Here is a 21,453-nt window from a genome sequence, read left to right on the forward strand (position 1 = left end):
CTACAGTATATTTATAAATAACTTTCACTTCCAATTTACTCAATATAATATTGAAAAGAATCTTTCCATGTGGTTATGAGCAGCCATGTTGATTTAAGGCCTGAAAACAGCCAAAATGTCAACTATGATAAACTCAAAAAGTTCTGTAATTATATATTGATCCTACAAATGAAAATATTACAGTTGTTCCGTATTAGAAGACGTGCTTGAAGGAATCATCTCTTCTTGTGTTAACAGACAATTTAAATCTTAGGATTTAAAAACATTTACAAATCAAAGTTGCACTGTAATCACTTTTTAAAAGTTCCATGTTATCTAAATATCTTGTATTAAATTTCCTGCTACTACCCATAAAAATTTGAATGACATACTCCTGAATGATATTACAGGACTTGCGTGTTTTGCGTAAAAACTAGCAGCAAAATACAAAATCATATCCTTAGATTCCTCCGGTCAAACTATTTCACGTTATCGCAAGGAAAATAAATCCAGAAATTCATCTGTGAATTGTGTCTGATTAACTGTTACTATTCTAAACATTGCCGTATTGCTTAACTTTTCCAGAACTGTACCGTGAAGATGTGTCGTAGTTCATTTAAGCTGTGAGGTGAGGGCCTCCATTGGTTAGACTGAGATCTGGGGAATTTGGAGGCCATGTCAACCCTTTGAACTGGTTTTTTTGCTCCTCAAACCATCCCTGAACCGGCTTTGCTTTGTGGCAGGGCCGATTATCTGTCTGAAAGAGGCAACTGCAATCAGAGAAAACAGTTTTCATGAAAGCGTTTGAATTATCTGCAATCTGCAACAATGCTTAGGAAGGTAGGTACGCATTATAGTAGCATCCACATGAAATGCAGGACCAAGGGTCTCCCAGCAGAACACTGTCCAAAGCGTCGCTGCTTGTGCTATGCGCACTCACCTAGCCGTCCACGTGATGTGAAAGAAAACATGATTCACCAGCCAAGGCCACCTTCTTCAGCTCCCCGGTGGTCCAGTCCTGAGGCTCATGTGCTGTTTGTAGGCGTTTTCACTAGTGGATAGGAGTCAGCATGGGCTGCACAAACAGCGATGCGCTGTGTGTTCTGACAAATTTCTATCAGAACTGGCATTTTAAAACCAAGCAGCAACCTCTGAGGCAGGAAGATGAAGCCACCAAAGACGCACCAAAAACAAAAACTGCGCAAGTGGAGCTCCACAAGAGTTACAAATTTGACTAAATTAGAGAAATGTGCTTACAGTGAGGGCTGCATATATATTAAGCCATGAACTGCATCACATGTGACACAAATGCAGTATTAAAATCATACATTTTCACCATCTGAACCCACCAAAAAGAACAGCAACCAAAAAAAAAACTTACATAATGACGTCTGACACAAGCGTAGACACAGGACGTCAACTTTATCTGTTCTTCTGTTTCGGAAACAGCAAATTCATAGTGACATGTGGCATTTTGGTGCTCAGACAGACCTATTTTAAACTATGATTTCTCAGGCCATGCTCTTTCATAACTCGGGGCTATTTCACACACCGTGCCATGAAATATGAAACTAAACAAAAGGTCAGTGTCTGGCTGTGCAGGAGGAGCAAGCGGAAGGGGATGCGACAGCATATATTACAGAGAGAGAGAAAAAACAACTCTTGATGAGGGCAGCTGACCAACGGCAAGGCTACTTCATTAAAAATGCACATTTCTGAATACATTAGCTTCAAAAAATGATTTTTAAATGAGCCACAACATCGAAATGAATATCCAAACACATTCGGCGGCCATAATCCTCTTTTAAATCTCTCAAAGGTGTTGCATAATGAGCTTGTTCACATTTGTTTTATCAGGGGATGAGAGAATGAGCGTGTGTGTGTGTGTGTTTGGGGGTGTGACATGGACTGTGTTGGCGATAATAGATTGTGTAGGAGGAGACACAAACAGTCACTTGCTGAGCTGTCTCGGCCACATCTCCCTTGTGGACGTGAAGCTGTGAATCAGAAACTACCCAGATTAAGGGGTTTGTTTATACTTAATATTTTTTATTAGACTAAAACCACCGATCCTACAAACAAGTCTTGACTGGAAATAAGATTTGCTACACTGGGTTCCTTTATTACATTAAACCTGAATACTGCAGTTTGTCTACTGCAAGAAATACTCATTAGAGAACCAATTACGTATTCATCCACAGCTTAAAGTAGTCCCCATGATATTCACTATTTACCCCTGTCGGAGTTAGGTTTATTAAATCCAGTAGTGCACAGAAGATTCAAAATTCAAGTACCCACACTGGGTCAATTTGATAGATCATTATTATTATTATTATTATTTTTAATAAATATATAATTTGGTAGAATACCATCCTCCTTAGCATCCTCTCTAATTGTAATAAGAAACATAAATCAGAATTGCTACGGCTAGAGCTATGAAATATGAAATACCCTGTTTTAATCATAGATCAATAAAGATGGATGAACGATCAGTGGCATGGTTTTGAAGCTCAGCGTGGATGGCAACGGCTGTTAGCCTCTTGCTAATGCTGTAAGCTGCTAATGCTAGCTAAAATGGCCATAACTAAAATGGTCAAAGATGCGGAGCGTGAGTGGAACTACAGCAGGCGAGTGATGCCCGAACAGATGTTTAACAGCCTGTGAGGCCACCCACCTGTCACTCAAAATGGGCACTGGAGGCGCCCATGTACGATTTGAATAAATTATAAACGGCGGACTTACATCAAAATTCACATCCTTCTCTAAAATCCCCTGTTCAGCTGGTTCAGTAAATGATTTTTAAATTATTTATTTTTAACCAGGTTGTAAACATGTTTATGGAGGTCTACAGGGATTGACTCACTTTCCGTGCAAGCTTCAAGAGGCTATTTGAGGAACGTCCTTTTCTGGCATTCCCCATTTAGGCTCATTTAGGGTACTGCGGGACATAGACGCCAACAACGGTGCAAGGCATTTACACTTGTGCACTCATCAGCATAGACCCCTTCATGGCCTACGCTACATCACTGTGACTTCACAACGTTAGCTGGAGGCAAATCAGAGGGAAGCTTGAGGCTAACACTGTTACTGTCAACTGGGAAAATGTCATCTTGCTAGTTGTTAGTTTTCTGTTTCAGGGGTGTCCAAGCATTTACTACGTTACCGCCCACAGTGGTTCTACTTTATTCTTATAATATCTTAGACAGACCAGACTTCATCCCCTCTGTGTCCTCCTCAAATCATCTATCCAGTGAGTGAGAGTGTAGGGGTCGGTGAATATAGTCCCATCAGTCACAGTCAACTTTTTAAAACAACACTCACGGTCTCGGGGAGTGAGTGTATTAGTATATTCTCTGAAATATGCGTTTTCCTTGTCCATATGTTACTTTCCATTATTGCCATCAAATGTGTTGCCTGCTTGTCATGCAGGGATGAATAGTTAACAGTGAGTTTAAGTTTCCAACGATTCATTCATCTTGCATCTGCAGAGATTTGATTAGTCCTGTGCTCGGACTGACCAGAGAAAAAATGTAAATGTAGTGAAGTTCATAATTATTTGAGACAGAGAAACATCATTTGGCTCTGTATGTATTGTCTATACACTTGGATTTAAATCCCACTTGCCACTTTGCTCTCGTATTGTAGCATTAACTGTGGAACTTGCCTCAAACATGTCGCCATAATAATAAGTCATCGTGCCCAGATGTTAAATTGTAATAAATTATATATATAATATAATGAGTTCTTGTGCTGGTCACGAGCAAATGTACACCCTCCAAACTTATGTTCTGCATTAGTCACCAGCGCTGCTGCCAGGGAAATGACAGATTTCTTAATAAATAAATAACAGTTCCTCTTGACAAGGATATGAGAGTCGATGGTAATGGGAGAAGTGTAAATGGGGTCGTTCGTGGCAAGCGGGAGATTACTTTTTTGCAGAAGTGCCTCTAAAGAAGGCTAGGCTATGCTCCCTACTGTCTTCACCGGAGTGTACCTTCACCGAGTGTGAGGGGGAGGAGGTGACTATCAAGGAAGCTGAAGATAAAGCTTAAGTAAATGAGAGCCAGATGAAGCATTAGACAGTAGGTACTTCAGCGGACTGATCTTAACCTTCTCATTCCCTCTCAGGTCAAATTGACCTGTTTTCGCTCAGGGAACTTATTAAAGATATTTCATGCGTGGTGATACCTTCTGTCCTGTAATGAACCTGTTAAAAATAATTTAGAGCGTGGCTGAGACTCTGCCATGTTTACATAATTGAACAACATAACTGAAATGATTATTGGGTCAGCGTGACCTGGTCATGGAAGTAAAGATTCAGACAGCAGCTAGAATGAGTTTGATCTCTGACCAGTCGTTTCATGCGGTGATTTCCTCACAGAAAACCTACACCATCTTTCGAAAGAAACCGCAAATTGTTTCAGTGTGCAGCATGCCGGGAAAATGGCATTCCCTGCCTCCCTCTTCCTGCCTGTAAGGATCTGACGCGTCACAGGCTATTAAACGCGTTCTTTGTTGGGTTTGTTTGCGTGGATATACACTCACTTTCTCTATGAATCATCGTTAACGGTGTCACCTAGACCACAACCTTTTTAATGTAATGGACAAGAACGGTCAAAATTTTGAACGGAATTGAACTGAACTGCTTATGATGGAACAGAGTCACATGTAAAGGAATCTATATGGAAAGGAAGAACTGAAGAACTGAAAAAAAAGTATTAGATTAGAATTTTAACTAAGCAGAATAGAAATGTGTCTAAATAGGGAGAAAGTGAAATGAACATCAAACAACGGAATGAAACTAATTAGGTTTAGATTAAAACCGGTAAAGAAGGCGAAGGTGTTACCATTTACCCGTCAACAAATTTAACAGCGGCAGATTTAGTGGCATCTATTTATAAGATACCATTTTTTATATTCTATTTAACTGAGGTAAATATACTTATCTGTGTGTGCACAAAGCTTAAAGCTCAAACAGTATGTTGCTGAGTGCCCATAACAATTATTAGGCTGCCTTGAAAAATGTCCCTCACCCACACTGTCACATGCTCTTTCTACAAAGGCAGGAGGGGGGAAAGGAAAGGTGTAAGGCTTGTCTCTCTCTCTCTGTCTCTGAGACAAACACACACCTTCACACACCACACATGTGGCGTATACAGAACATATTAAGGGCAGCACACAGACGGCACATGCACACCTACCCTCATTCTGGTAATTTAGCCATGACCAATCCCAGTGGGTGCCAGGCTACTAACAAGCACACTCATGGAGTACAGTCCTTGGCCAATAAGAGCCTACACACACACACACACACACACAGAAAACACACACAGAAACACACACAACGGTAGCTTTTCTGGAGAAGCAGCATTTTATGACGCCGATATGGGTTTGTTTTGTCTTGTGTAAGCGTGTGTGTGCACATGGTAAACTCCAGCACCTAATAACCACCATGCAGGTGTTTTCCCTGAAACCTGCTGAGCTCTCTGAGGGTGATAATTAACGATGCCACTCCCGAGCGCATGTGTGCGAGCGCATGAAGCTTCCTTTATCGCATGCACGGCAAACATTCCTGCAACATCCTGTCATATGAATATGAATGGACGACCAGGGGGGAAGGAGAAAACCAGCAGCTTGTGTGATTACATAATCAATATCACCAAAGGATTTTCCGTCAAGCTAATGGCTAACTCGGTAATAGTAATGTCGCAACGGAGTGCATTTACTACACCACTGTAATTAATGTTATTAATGAGGGAATTATTCGACTGTGTACTTTGGTAATTGCCCAAAGAGCAGCGCAGGTCTCCACTGACCAAGCATTACATAATTCAAACACAGCGGATCCATTCAGCCTAATGGATGTAAAGTGAAAGAATATTACACTTTAGAGCTTTCGACATTGATTTCTTACAGTATGCCAAGAGGAGATGATACGGGAAAAGTAAAAAAGGACATTCTGGATATGTGGCCCAGGAAACTCTGCCTGCGATGCCGACTAAAAACAAAAGTGTAGAAGATAGCCTCCACAGGCGTGAAACCCTAACACATGTGAAACTTTGCACCGCTCCCAGTGACTTTATGCGATAAACCAGTAAAGGAGGAACCGCTGAGAACAGCGCAGGACCACCAGTAGCTAGCCCCGGTCAACCGACCCGCCAACAAACACAACCCGGGTGTTATACATGGTCGTGCTGGGAGCTGTCACATACATCATAAAATGTTTGAACCAAGGGTGCTGCATGGTGACGGATAGGAGAGGATTTTTCTAGCACTCCCGAACTTGACTCACTGAGGTGGAGACAGACTGTAAAGGTTGAAAGTGAGCAAAATGTGTGCAGCACAGTTTGTATTTCGGGGAAATGAGAAGGAAGAAAGTCTATAATGTAATTTAGAGTGTAATATACTGTTTTGTGTGTGTTTTTCAAACTGCAGCATGCTTGTTTTCGTTGTTGGTCGTGTTATCTTTGTTACCAAAATAACCTGCATGTCAATTTGTAAGGCTACGAACGGTTTTGGTGTGGTTCCTTGTTGAGTAGGGTTGTTGACCAATTTTGTTTGAGCAGGCTTTTTGTTGCAGGCAATCTGTAACAGAAAGAGAGAGAGAAAAATAATGGTCGGAGTCAGTGGTCTCTGACTCTAAGGAGCAACTTTGAGCAGGAAGAATGGTTGAAATTGGAAAATGTGACATGACACTATTAGATTCCACAAGCAAACTTCAGAAGAATGAATCACAAATACAGAAATGTAATGCTATAACATACTTATGTATGCAGCATGACGGAGGTGTCAAATTCCTCCTAATTCAGGGGCCACATACAGCCCAGTTTAATCTCAAGCGGCTGAACCAGTAAGATAATAGCTTGTGAAAAATAAGTGCAGTTTAGGTGTATCGCTGTCTGTTGTTTGGTTCTGGCTTCCATTTTTGTGTTTTGTCCACTTCTCTTACTGAAACAATTAACAAATTAGGGATAGCAGTTATTTTCAGTCTTCTGTGTAATTTTTGCAAATTCATGCTGCGGACCAGATTCGACCCTCTTGCGGCCCGCTTTTGGCCCGCAGGCCTTATCTTTGACACCTGTGCTCTATAATCTAAAAATACTACCACTATGACAGATTGAAATTAAACTGTAAATTACAAATGTGAAGTCTCAACACCAAAGCTCTAAACTGAAACCAGTCGCCCCTGGTTAGTTTTATGGGCCCTGGGAACAAACAGGTGCCTGATTTGGTGGGTGACCAAAAGCAACATCTGTTGAGGTGGAGAAAAAAACAAGTTGAACAAACACCTCCGGGCTCTCAGAGTGTCCAGGGCTCAGCATGCAGTCCATTAGTGGCATTCAGCATCCCTCACCTTTCCCCCAGTTTGTGGTCAGCCTCAAACTGACTCAAGGCTCTTACACACTGTTACAGTTGATAGTCTGTGTGACGACCCCCGTTTTGTTGCAGTGTCAGAGCTGTTGCAGAGAAGCGAGTGGGCTGTCAGACAGAGACAAGTCAGGAGTGAAAAAGAGACAAAAAAAATAAAAATAAATAAAAAATCCAGTTTCAAGCCATTGTGCAAAGGTGTGACCTGAAGCACATCCATGCCAGGAGACAGCGACAACAATGACTACTTCTGGACCAAGTCCATCCATGGTGCAGTGATAAAACTGAACAAATGGTCTTTAACAGCCTTGAGCTACTTACATTCACATTTCTTATGTAACAATAATCCAACAAACACACAAACACACATATATATACTGTATACACAGGGCTCTTAAGTTTCGAATTTAGTTTGGAGTGGATTCATAAGCAAATATCCTGCATAGGTCCTAGACTGTAATAAGCAACTATTGTAAATAAATAATTATAATAATAGTAATAAATTAAATGATGAAGTGATCACCACATCACATACTTCCACTTCCAGCTCTCCTTTGACGAGTAGTGATGTTCAAATCGATAATGAAATATCAGTACTTCTGATACCAGGTCCAGGTCTTTTCTGATTCGCTGATTGAAGCAGAGCGGCCTGCCTTCACCTAATCCATGCATGTATTACTAATCTCTTTTAAAGTCTATGTGCTGTGAGTGTTATCCTTTTTTTGGCGTGAGAGTGTGTGAACTTATTGAAAGAAATAATAAGAAGAATAAATAAGAAATAATAATAATTGTAGAAATATAGCTACACAGTCATATTATGATCATGCCCCTTCTATACAATGTTGCTTTTTTAGTCGAGGAAGTGTGTCCATTGTGTTGAAGAAATATCCACGGAAGTTAGCATGCAAACTAGCTTGACGGTCATGTAGTACCACTTTGCACCACGAGATGGGACAGTGAGTCGATGCAGGTGTCTCTCTTTCACAAAGTCTGCCCTCCCACTCCCTTGTCACTCACGTTAAAGGACAGTCAGTGGACCAGTCATTGCGGGCCGGAAACAAGCGGGCTACGGTCTAGCTTTAGCCTCACACAGGTGAGGATGAGTTCAGAGGCTGCTAAAAGGCTACAGAGGCTATTGAAGCTCTCTCAAAAGCTGAGAGATGAAGACCATGAAAAAGTTTTTAGAGAAACGGCAGGCGGCGTCATAAAACTCATCCATTATTCATGTGAACAACAGGAGCAGCAGTGTGGCATTTAGGAAAAAAAAAAAAAAAAAAAAAGATATCCATCTGTGTATCAAAGGCACCTTCTGGTCGACAGTGGTATCCTCATTCCTGTTTAAACAGCCAGGCAGATAAAATGATGTGTTTGTGTCTGCGAGGCAGAGAGAGCGCATGCTATGATCGCTCTTCTCGCTGTGTCACACATTCATACACGTGTTCGGCCGCCTGCTTCACTCCTCAATCACAACTTTGTGGCGTCGGAGAGATAAAGGGAGATGAGGCAACAGTCTAAACAACCGTTCTCATTTCCTGTACTTGCACATCGGAGTGCATAATATCTTATCAATACGACAATATACCAAAGCCAACAGGGAGCCGCGGACGTGCTTTAATTTGCAAGAAAGAAATGCTCATTTGACTCCCGCGGCCTTGACAGTCGGGTGTTTGTTAGGAGCAGGTTTCACTTGCTCAGCCTGAAGGGGAGATCACTGAAGCAGTAGGGCACATGTTTTCACACATTTGTGGTATCTCCCTTTATTTGTCTGTCTCACCCACTCTCTCTCTCACGCACACACACACACACACACACACAAACGCACACACACAGACTGAGCAAACAGCATTCAAATGTGTCTAAATTGAAGCCATTTTCCGGGGCAAGGAAAATGCGCCATTAGCCTCTTCAAACAGACACACCTGCGCCCCGGAGGCAGTGACTGCAACAAAGTGGAGGGGATGTCAGGAAAAAAAAAAAAAGAAAAGAAAAAAGAAGAAAAAAGAAGAGTCAGGTGTGACACAAGGACCACTCCAAAGAAACGTGCGGCAGTAAAGACACATGACGGAGCCACGGCTGGTGTTTAACCCTTTATTCCTCTTGTACAAAATGGACATCAATAGACAGTACGATACAAAATAGAAAAATGGCACACGGTACTCACAGGTTCAAACGTTCAAACACATTAGGTGCTGTACAATACTGCTTTGGCATTTGAAAAAAAAAGAAAAAAAACACTGAGTAAAGTGCAAGATTCTCCGTTCCTTTTTTGTTTTTGTTTTTTTTGTTTGTTTTTCACTAAAGTACATTCACAGGTTTGTTTTTGACTTTTTCATCACAGTTTCTTGTTCACAGCATTTCCAAACTCTCATACTAACTTGTGTTGAGACATATTTAAAGTGCAGATACAGTATGCATGAGAGACACAGTTCTAGCATCACGCCACCTGTCGGGGTCCGTAAAAGCATTCGCTGTCGACTGTAAGCAGATTGTCAATGGGGTGGTTCGTGTTTTGTTTAGTTTTTTGCACACAGAGAGCCCTAGCACCTTGAATTAGACCTCGCTTGGTGACCTGGACCTGTAGTTGGACTGAAAGCAGCCACAGAGGAGCATGTAGATGGAGCGCTGGATCTCTGCGTTCCTGTAGGCGTAGATGATGGGGTTGATCATGGAGTTGTAGGTCGCAGGCAGCAGTGTGGCGTAGGTGTACACTGGCGGATACCCCCTCTCGCCCACCAGGCAGTAGATGGCGAAGGGGAGCCAGCTGGCACCAAAAGTCCCCAAAATGATGGCCAAAGTGGACACGCCTTTCTTGGTGGCGACGTAATGCGAAGTGGCGAAAAAGTGCTGCTGCAGGGCGATCTGATGGGCGTGGCGGCACACGATCTTGCAGATCTTGAAGTAGAGGGTGAGCATGAGGACGAAGATGGCGAAGAAGGAGGTGGCCAAGAGCGTGACGTTGCTCTTGGTCAAAGGGCGGACGATGCTACAGGAGGCCGGCTTGTCCAGGCAGTTCCAGCCGAGCACGGGCAGCAGGCCCAGGAACAGAGACACGCCCCAGGTGCCCAGGAGCATCAGGTGAACGTACTGCAGCGTCTTCTCTGAGAAGTATGTCAGGGCGTTGTAGAGGGAGAAGTAGCGGTCTACCGTGATGGCCAAAAGGCTGCTGATGGACGCGGTGAAGGAGGCCACCAAAAAGCCTACGGTGATGAGGCTGATGGTCTCGGAGGAGATGACGTACTGAAACACAAAGTTCAGGATTAATCCCATGCCGGCCAGCAGGTCCGCCGTGGCCAGGCTCCCGATCAACACAAACATGGGAGTCCTCAGCGTGGGCGTGTAGAAGATGATTGCTACCACTATGGCGTTCTCGCAGGCGATGACTGTGCCAGACATACAGAGCATGATATCCCACGGGTTGATGGGGAAATCTAGCGGGGAGGTGGAGAACTCCACGTTGCTGCTGTTGTCTGAAGACTCCATCCACGGGAGAGCCTCCCCAGCCACAGGAGACGCCGAGGAGTCGTTCACCAACAGCGACTCGTTCATGGCTTCTCGCTGCTGTCTCTCTGTCTGTGCAGGAGAAGATCAGTTTGTTAGTGAAAGTGTCACTTTTTGAGGAAGCCAGGCATCATCTCATGACATCACATGTGAAGCTGCACAACACAAATGCCCAACTCAGAGATTTTAATCAAATTTAATCTATAACAAATAGGGAACTACATGCACAAATAACAAGGACATTTTAGAGACACTCAGCTATAGGAGAGACATGTAAAGCTTTCATCAAAATCCACCCAAAAACTTATAATGGGACAAATCTAACAGTTTTTTGACTGCTCTGTTTATTTCTTTGTGTTAAAGGTTGACTCTGTTATCCTCAAAATACAAAATCTTGGCGAAACACTTGAATACTACAATTTAAAATTCAGATTTCGGGGTGGATTTTCCATTGAAAAGTTGCAGCAGCATCTGAGCTGTCCGTGGTGCTGAAGTCACGGCAACTCCGACCACGGAAAACCAATTAAACACTGCTCATACAACCAGTTTCCTTGGCTAATGTAGCTTTTTCTTTCTTCTTCTTCTTCTTTTAAGAATACTCTAATTTGAATGTGCAGTGCAGTTTTCCACTAACAAATAATAAAGTGCGGTATCTTACAATATGTTTTCTGTAATAAAGGATTTTAAAAGTGGAATAAAATCCACGTGTAGTCGATATGACGAGTTACTTTTCACGGTTTTCTTATGCGGGGTGGGAAAAAAATGGTTCCGTAGAAGTTTGGAACACGTACCTCCGTGACAAAACGGTGCGAGCGCGGATTTTCTCTCAAATCAGAGCTCCTCTCTTCCGGGAGGGAGAGTCGGAGAAGGCAGAGATGGCCGCGACTCGCTCCTCTGGACCGTCTCAGGTGAAGCCCTTGATTTTTTTGCTGTGCTTCCCACGGATGGGACAGACTTCCAGGGCAGGCGCGGAGTGAAGCATTGGCTGGTGCTCAGCGCGGTGAGGAAGGTGACGGCGAAGAGGAGGAGGAGGAGGAGGAGGAGGAGGAGGAGGAGGAGGAGGAGATAAGGAGGAGGAGGAGGAAACTGGAGGGGAGCGGGAGCCCCGGGAGGAGAGTTTTAAACCGGTGTGACGTCGGGCGGAGAGAGGTAGAAACGCCCCTCTCTCTCTCTCTACTACATCTTCTCTCCTGATCCAAGCATTCTGGCTTCAGGTAACACCCACAAAAGGCTGCTGAAGAACCAAGGCATCTCAAATATAAAGAAGTGTTAAAACAACCCCTTTAACCACAATAAGTTATCTTAAATGATTCTTAATTCTCAATCTTTTTTTATATCTATTTTTTTTATTGTTTTATTGCCTTTAGTATATTATTGTCTTTAGTCTTCAGTCTTTATGAGTCATTGTTGTTGGCACAATTGAATTGCTTCCTTTACATGATGTTGCCATGTCAACCGATTTTTTTTTTAATTGCATAACTATTAACTTATTTCTTTTAGTGTGACATCACTTTCTGCTTTGTTTTTGTTTTTCAACATGGTTTTAATTACAGTTTCAAAGATAATGTAATCCCTCCTCTCAAATCACAGGCGTCAAACGTACGGCCCGGGGGCCAAAAGCGGCCCACCAGAGGGTCTGATCTGGGCTGAAGACTGCAATGCATCGATGAAAGTAACTGCTATCCCCAATTCGTCCACTTTTTTGTTAAGAGAAGGGGACAGAACACAACCCTGAGACACAGGACAGTTTAATTTACTTGTTCTTTATTGCACTAAAATAAATGGAAAAAATCAGGAGTTGTTGTTACTTATTAGTAGGTTACTATGCTATTATTTACTAGTCCAGCCAACTTGAGATCAGATTGGGCTGTAGCTCCTAAACTAAAATGAGTGTGACACCCCTGTCTTAAATCCTTATTGCAAATGTATATACAGAATACTGTATATATATTAGTATTTCACTTGTTCTTTTTATATATGCTGTCACTGTTAAATGTCAACTTAATTAATACAATAATCATGGTCTGTTACTTATTATTGGGGACATTTTGCATCTTTTGCTATTTGCACTTTTCCTTAGTGTATGCAATGACAATAAAGTTGAATCCAATCTTATTCATCTTAACTCAAAGCAGCGAAGGCGAGATTTCTGAGCTGACCTCTTGTTCCCATGTAAACATAAAACATGCACGTGAAAATCAAACGTGCCATTAACTTTGCTTTCAATAGTTTGCTTGAACATGATTAAGTTGCTAACAAATCAAAGCTTGTTGCGGTGAGAATAATTTAGAGTAGGAGTAACAGAGAGCAGAGGAAGAAGTGGTTTGAGCCACTGCCAGAAAGGCATTCATGTAGGCGTAACAGATGGTCGAGGCAAAAACACTGGTGGTAAAGTGATGCACTCTGGGAGAGGGTTAGCCTGACAACCTTATACAGTATTCAGAAAGCTGTGATCTAACGGCGGAGACGGCAGATTAACCGTCTCGCTTCGCCACATTTCGTAGTACTGTGTGTTTGTGTGTGTCCCGCGGAAAGAGATCCGTTTCAGTGTGATCAGCCCCTGTGAGCACGGCGGGTTCTGCATACCTGCTACAAGTTACAGCATCTCAGTATCTTGCACACCGCATCGCATCACAACACAGGCTGGGCTAACACAGTCAGCTCAGCATGTCGGGCAAACGCTTTTAACGTGGGAACAAACATCGTGTTACGCTGATTCTGTACCCTTTTCTTCTCTTTGAAACGCTTTCAATGTTCTCGTGTTCTCGGATTTACTCACCATTTCACTGTGGTAACGGCGTGCTGCTGCAGCCTGTTGCAAGAGGAAAGTGAGACCTTAAAGTCATTTTGCACTTTATGCTTGATACTTCAGATGAGAAATAATAAAGTGGAAGCTCAAGTTACTTCGACTTAAACATCCTGAAACACTGAGTAGGACTTCAGCATTAGTCTGTTTGTCTATGTCGTGTTTAATTTTTGGCTTGGAGCTGTTGTTTGCATGGCTAACATAGCATTTGTTTGTAGTATGTCGCTAAAGTGCTGGGAAGGCAAGTTAAAGAAGAGAGTTCAAAGATCAGGGAGGACTCTCAGTTCCTACAGGGTGGAAACACTCTCTCCAGTAGTTAAAGGAACTATAGAAAATGTTCCGTGTCTCTGATCCTAAGGGCCATCACACTCCACGCCAACATTTGGTTGTCGTCGATATTTAGTTGTCAGTGAGTGTCTTCGACTTCCTAATCCATATTTCAGTCCTTATCCTGTCATTAACATGTATACATGGTTCACTTTTCCCATTTCACTTGAATTCTTCTCTAATGAGTCACCTGCTTCAAAACGTATGTTCCACTCACTGTTTTCTGACAATCATCTTGTGTTGGTAGATTATACCAACTCTTTGTATTTTCTTCTGATTTCAGTCATTATAGGATTCAAACAACAAAAACAACAAAAAAAAAAAAACAAAACAGGCAAACCCACTAACTTGTTATTATTTTTTAATTGTGTGTCAACTGTGATTATTCAAGATCAATGCTACTTTTTCTGACTTTTTAAATATAAACTTCAGATTCTTGGCTCTGTGCATGAACTCTAAAATGTGCATGAACAGCATTCAATTTACTTTGGGTAACTCCTAAATAGGAGTTTTGTTTTGTTTTTTGCAAAAAGGCTGGAATGATAAGAGGTTACCAAAAAATAGACTTCCACATCATTTGGGTATATCATTACCCAGACAATTGTGCAACAACAGAGCAGATCCTTGGCCCCGTTTTTGTGATGAGACTTGCACTGTTGTTACTAACATTACCCCTGATGGGGGCTTTTTGCAGACTGAGTGTGTTGAATGTGCCATGGTAGAGGCATTCAGTTAGACAGGCGTTAAGGAAGCAGTGCAGGAAAAAAGAAACAAATGTAGTAAAAGTAAGGAAATGACAAAATCATTAGGAACCAAACCAGCAAAAACCAACGAATGAAGGCCACCAGGACGACTATCTGCATCCTCACTCATTCATGACTCTCTGTTCCTTTTCCCGGTGCTGTAATCAGCTGACTTTTAAGAGTTTCTGATTTAACCGTTCACAGTTTCTGACCTCAGTCGGCCGATCGTGTCCTTGCTGTCAACTTTAAACATGTTTCCCTACTACTAGCTGCTTTCAGATGTCATTTCAGTTTGATCTGCTCCAGTCTTTACGCTCAGGGTCAGCTCTTCAGAGTCCACTCCTCACCACACGCAGTCCTCCAGCTTTACGCCACTAGTGACTACAGCCAGGTGCAGCTCTCCTACACCGAGCCCAGCCTTACCCACGACCTCTCAATGTAAAAGATTTATTATTATTATTATTATTTTGTATTTCGTTATCGTGCATGTCGTTTTTGTGCTCGCTGTCAAATTTAGTGTCAAGCCACAATGGACGAAAGTGCTGAGAGAAGAAAGAGGGAGGTAAGGGGAGATTCAAAGCTGCATAGCAATATGGTAACCAGTTTTGGTTTCCAGGCAACAGCTGTTTGGCCACCCTTTGTCAGTGGACTGGGGGTTGTCTTCATTCATAAGCTAAGCAGTCACATGAAGTGTCTAGTGACTCATGTCAAGACCCAGGTAGGTACCCAAACACGCACAAGAACAAAAAAAAAAACAAACTCTAACTCATCTTTGATTGCTTTCTATGACTAAACCAAATGAACTGAATTGCCACAGGAGGGTAAATAAAAAAAAATAAAAAATATAAATAAAAAAGCAGGAGCCAATCACTCTGGAGCCTCTGTTCTATTTTGGGGAGGACTACCAGGAAAAAGCAGCTCAAATATATCAGCGGCTCGATGCATTAATTCATCTACGCCCGTGTGTGCGGGAGAGGTGTCGGTGTAACGAGACACCTGCCATTAGGAGCGTGTGAGGAAAAACAGGGTATTTACATAAAAGCCCCCTCTTCAAAAAAAAAAAAAAAAAAGGCCCACCCTCCCCCATCTCCCTCCACCCCAGCCTCCTTTCGGGAAACAAACCTTAAGAGAGAACAGCTCGCAGACAGCCGCGCGCTCATGAGTGCTCATCTTTATGAGGCGCCCTCGCGCACAAACACAGGTGAGCTCGGTGACTCGCCTCTTCATATCAGAATACCCCAACAGCGACATTTACTCCTGAAAACAGAGTGGCAGCGCGTGTTTAATTACACCAACGTTAACAGCGCGGACTGTTGGAGGCATTTATGGTTGGAGAGGGCCAGAAAGGCAAAAACGTCTGTTCACCACCAGCCAGTGTGAGATGGCTCGGGGGAGACGGCACCTCAGTTCGCGCGTAGTCTTCTTGACCCACTTCCTGCCAGGGAGGCGGCCGCGATCATTCGCGGACAAACGCAGACACGTCACTCACGGAGAACGGGTGAATCAGTCCCAGAAGGAGTCGCATAATCTGATGAGTGTATACCTGCTCCGCCACTGCAGATGTCATCACGACCTCAATATTACTAATTACTTTTGTTAAAAATCGCGCCCGTTGCTGATGGCTCTAATCGGATGAATTTTAAACATTAGATGAAGGGCCACGCACAGGTTCACTCACAGGTAATGGACCCAATAGAAATAAACAAAAAGAAAAAAAAGTGCAGTTTTCTCTGATAAACTTCATTTTATTTTAAATTGGGGAGGTTTGAGGATTTTCCTCAGACATAGTGAGTGTTATTAAGGCAGGTTCTGGTGTCTTTTGTGTTTAAATGTGATGTCTTTGGCACCCTAAACCTAGAAAAATAATGGTTAATATGTGATTTTGATCTAGATATATGTGGTATGCTATCAGTTTCAGTCATCAGAGTGAACTATTTAAATTCTTTGACTTGAAGTGCGTTTGGGGGAATTATTCATGAACATAATGCTGTGTGGTGCTTCACCTTACTGAATGACACACAACAACAGATGACAGACAACAGATATTGTAACTACTATTTAAGCCTTTCAAATGAGAACAATTGGTTATTCACAGAATAAAAGGTGAATATGATCAGGCTTAACATTATGACCACCTTTCTGATATTGCGTAGATCTCCCTTGCGCCTCCAAAACAGTTGGGACTCACTAGAGAAATGGGCCTCCCGGGGAGGGGGGGTCTTTGGGTCCTATGGGTTGAGGGGAGGGGGCTCTAGTGGATCATCCCACAGATACTTGATCAGTTTGCAATCTAGTGATTTGGAGGCCAAGTCAACACCTTGTGCTGTTCCTCGTGTTTTTTTTTTGTTTGTTTTGTTTTTTTGTGTGTGTGCCATCAAGGAGTGTCATTGCTGGTCTGGTCTATGTGGGTTGTACATGTCTAAGTAACATCCACATGAAGGCCAGGTCTAAAAGTTTCCCAGCAGAACCCTGAATATGGTCAATGTTATTCACTTCTCCTATCAGTGGTTTTAATGTTGTGGCTGATCAGTTGTGATCTTTAAGGATGTAGGATCTTTGCCAACTAATTGAACAACGAAGCAGATTATGTTATAGAATATAGATTATAGAGTTTGTTTTTACCATTTCATGTTTAACTGCTTATTAAACGCACACATTAATTTGGAAATATCTAATAAATCACATTCAAGAGTTTATATCTGAATAAACAGAGGAAAAATGAGCAGAAAGACAAATGTCTTAACCTTAAGGATGCTAGCCTGTGTGAAACATTTACATTGCGGTTTAATTTCATTTCAGAGAATGAAGAATGCAGACGTCAGGAGCTCTGAGGAACAACCCTCTCTTCAATCATTCTCCTGTACTTGTACAAGGAAGGCAACAGCCAATAACGTAGAGATTCAGAAGCTTTGAATGAGCCAAGAGGCTCAGTTTTGCCGAGATGTGCCTTTCCTGAAGCGTATTATCTGAAGTGCACCGTTAACTACTTCCAATTATCATGCCAGTTCTAGGGGGCTCGTACACAAAGCCGGAGCCGAATTTCCTTTATGCCCATTTGATCTGAAATGCAGAAAGGAAGTTATTTTTCTATAATTCTCTCGCTATTTTCCATCACATCACATGCTGAGGCAGCCCTCCCCTGCTCCCGCCGTCCTCAGACTCACGAGGCACCGAGGCAGAGAGCGGTGGTCAGCCAGCACGCTGGCTGCATCTGTATGCGTTTCAGGGGGAGGGCGGTCTCCATCGCATTTCACATTTTCTGACACCTGTACTTGAGAGCCGAGCGTGCGAGTGGAAAGAGAGGAGGGGAGGTGGGGGAAAAAGTGTGAGGCAAAACATAATTGAATGTAGGCAAGGGCAGGGGAAAAAATGAGTGAAAAGAGGAACTGACAGTAGAGGAGAATGGGAGAGATTAAGCACAATTACAGAGGATGTATGAAAGGAGCAATATTCGATTTTTTTCTTTTTTTGAGTGAAGCGGCTCCTGGGCAAGTGGAAAAGCAGGAAATAGGGAACAACAACCAAAAGTGTCACGGTGTGTTCATAAATAAATCTTTAATTTAGAACTTCTGCACACAGCAGTGAGCTGACAGTAATATTAATTATATATTAACACACTACAAACCAGAGTAAGGGTTTGATCAAACCCCACGTAACAAGGTGACAGTGGTGTGTTTTTGTCTAAGGATGACTTCAATTCAAAACATGAGTTAAAATTAAAAAAAATAATAAAATAAAAATCTGCGAAAATATCCGACTAGATTTGGTCTTTGACCAATGGTAACCAAAGGAAACCAAGGACACAACAACTAAAGCGGAGGTTTCCTTGCATGAGTCAACCTCCAGAATTGCAAGATCCTACATTTCCCATGAAGCCATCAAATAAAATAATAAAAGAGTGACTCTTTCAACACAGGGTTTCAGATCTCAAGTCTACAGTGTTGAAACAAAACAAACATTGCGGAGCTCTGCGCACAGCCCGGAGCAGAAGTCTTTAACTAAGTTACTTGACTTAGTTAACTTATGGTAATGATTCAGAAGTATTTACATAAATGTACATATCTGAAATATGAAATTTGCATACAGTTAAATACATTTTTAAAAAAAAGAAAAAGTCAAAAAGAAAAAAAAAGGGCACAAAAATAAATATAAAAAGCACCACATAGGCAGATTGTTGGTAACTCATGACTGGATGAAAAAAATATTAAAACGCAAATTATTTCATTTAAAATAAAATAAAAATTAAAAGAAAAAAACCTTCAGAAAAGTCCAAATATTATTCATCTCCTTATAAAGAATCCGTAGAAAGAAGCTAACTACAAATGAAAACACTGAAGCTGCAACACCTTCGTAGTCTTCACATGTATCTGTTCTTGACGTACTCCCTGTACATCAGCATGTCTTCCCTGCACAGCGCCCTCACTTGACCGCGGCCCGTCATCACGTGGCTCTCGAACAGGTCGCGGCTGTCTCTGCCGACCTGCGGGGGACACACGGCGAAGACGCTGTCCTCGGGGAAGCGGGACACCGGCTCCCTGGGTTTGGGAGACAGAACGGGAGGGAGGCAGCTTCAGGTGAGAGGAACACGAAGACACGTGGAGGGAGGGGGAACAAGAACGAGGCGCGGGCCTTTCGCATCAAAATACACAACAAAACGGTCTATATTTGTCAACTAGATAGCCAAAAGAATGCGCTATGTGCCGGGGAACTATATTAATCCAACCAGCAGCGCCCAAATGACCCGCCGCTGAGAGAGGAACATTAAGGGAGCTATTAACGGAGGCAACATGAGACCGGCGGAGATGACCGCTTTTACAGTAGAATTACTCAGACTTTCGCAGAAGCTAGAGTCTGAAGCATGTCTTGTCATCTTCGGGGAGGATTATCAACTTGGCGGGTCAGCCGGTTCATCAGCAGCAGCAGCAGCAGCAGCAGCAGTGGCGGCGGCTGAGAAGCTGCTCGGACGCATGTCTGCATTTCAAATGGAGGCGGATCGGGGGAAGCTTTGGGAGAAATTAGAAATGCATATAAATGCCTTCGGGGTTCGAATGTAAACTAAAGCTGTGACCAAGCCACCGAGCATGTACACTCGTTGCACAATATTACACATACAAAGTGGACATGGGTAAATTACAAAATGATCTCAAATGTAGAGGTTACTGTAAATTTTGTTAAGTTTTGAAGCAGGTAAAATAATCATAACTAGATATTACGCTCTACTAAAATTAACTATATAGAATGAAAAAACACTTTAATTCCTCATAAATATACCAACACCTGATGTTTTCAGTCTGCATATTATATTCTAAGGATGAAATAAATCTCCACACCGCGCCGGCGCTTCTCAACAGGAAGCAGAGTTCGGTCCGTTTTTATCCCCACAGAGTGAGTCAGCCTGGCCCATGGGTCAGCAAAGGAACTACACAGGGGGAGGTGGGAGACTAAATGGCTGCTAATGGTGAAACCACGTTTGGGGTGCTGTAACATCTCAGAATAGCGCTGTTGTACAACATCAGACACGCCTGTCTCACCCCTGCGGACCTGACACGAGGCGCGAATGGGCGGGGAGATGAAAGGTAGAGGAAGAGGCAGAGAGGTGCAGGATGAAGGGGGAAGAGATTTCTTTGTACCCACACACGTGACGTGAGGTAACTGTCACACAAACATGAGCTCAGCTGTTTGATATTAGAATGGCGAATTAGCCGATTATAGGGTTCTGTTGAGTTGAGTTGGTTCGGTTTTTTGTGGTGACTTTGGAAATGAAGTCAGAAAGACGTTATCCACATTTAAATGTCATACACGGATCAGCCAAACGAAAATGCAAACACGGCTCTCTTGAACGCTCGATTCTGATTGGCGATTCGCCAATATTCAACGGCGATTATTTCTCGATGGACCCCCACTGCCCCTGGCAACCAACAACACCCAACTTTAACTCACTTAATAACTAGGAAAATGGAGCATTTTCCGAATATAACATTTAATTTATTTGGAGAGGACAAACCACTGGATACATGGCTGAAGTAAAACATGTCCCTGGCAAAGAAGAAGAAAAGAAAAGAGCGCAGAACGGGTAAGAGAGGCAAAAATAACTAGGAAGCTAATTTTACACAAAAAATCTCCTTGAATCGTTATGTTGGTATTTTCATATAAAAGGAGCTTTAGGCCTACGCAGAACGTTACTGGAGCTGAATACTTGATAATGACCTGCAGAGTTAAACATTTCTGGATATTTTTTATTTTTTATTTTTTAATCAAGGAAGGGATAAAGAAAATGGATAAGACACATTTTCATAAGAAAATAAAACACCGCAAACTCAAAGGCACTTGTCAACTGCCACCAAAAAAAAAACAAACTTAAACGGTAATTCAGCCCCACCAATAAAACGAGCTACAAAAATAACTCTCCATCACCTTCTGGTACTTCTTGTGCCGGAGTCCATAAAATGCTTTGGAAAAGAAGGGCCTTTGCTACATGGTCACCAGGTGTGCAACTCTATTGTGGCATTTCTTCATGGACACAGCCGTGCAATCCCATTATAGAGCAAAAGAAAGGACCAGGAAAGGACTGAGAACTTTATTTTAACTACTGCATATGTCAATCCCAACTGCACATCCACTTCATTCTCTTCAGCCAATATCCAGTGAAGCCCCCAGTTCAGTCCCCAGACTCTTTCTCTGTGTTTTAAGGTTAAACTTTTAACCTTTCCCTGGCAACAGTCCAGGTTTCTT

The 21,453-nt window shown here is 42.5% G+C and overlaps 2 protein-coding genes across 3 annotated transcripts in view; both read right to left on the minus strand.

The window, feature by feature from the left end:
- Positions 1-9,421: 9,421 nt before the first annotated feature.
- LOC124999157 (G-protein coupled receptor 6) lies at positions 9,422-12,738 on the minus strand. 2 transcript variants are annotated; one of them, XM_047573947.1, is made up of 2 exons: positions 11,637-12,738; positions 9,422-10,913 (listed from the first exon to the last, which is right to left on the minus strand). In XM_047573947.1, exon 2 carries the CDS (start codon positions 10,891-10,893, stop codon positions 9,898-9,900), a length of 996 nt encoding a protein of 331 aa, XP_047429903.1. In that variant the 5' UTR covers positions 10,894-10,913; positions 11,637-12,738; the 3' UTR covers positions 9,422-9,897. The 2 variants fall into 2 exon arrangements, with proteins under 2 accessions (XP_047429903.1, XP_047429902.1); XM_047573946.1 differs by having other exon boundaries at positions 9,422-10,917; positions 11,637-12,736.
- A 5,523-nt stretch (positions 12,739-18,261) lies between these two features.
- The window catches only part of fig4a (FIG4 phosphoinositide 5-phosphatase a), a 48,652-nt gene continuing 45,460 nt past the window's right edge, over positions 18,262-21,453 (minus strand). The window contains exon 24 of the mRNA XM_047573695.1: positions 18,262-19,256. Coding sequence (XP_047429651.1) covers positions 19,079-19,256 — 178 coding nt within the window. The 3' untranslated portion in view covers positions 18,262-19,078. The remainder of the gene's footprint in view (positions 19,257-21,453) is intronic.

This window comes from Mugil cephalus, chromosome 21, assembly GCF_022458985.1.
Source record: "Mugil cephalus isolate CIBA_MC_2020 chromosome 21, CIBA_Mcephalus_1.1, whole genome shotgun sequence".
Lineage (NCBI taxonomy): Eukaryota > Metazoa > Chordata > Actinopteri > Mugiliformes > Mugilidae > Mugil > Mugil cephalus.

Coding starts and splice junctions, on each gene's coding strand:
- LOC124999157 (XM_047573947.1), bottom strand. CDS start 10,893: ATGAACGAGTCGCTGTTGGTGAACGACTCCTCGGCGTCTCCTGTGGCT.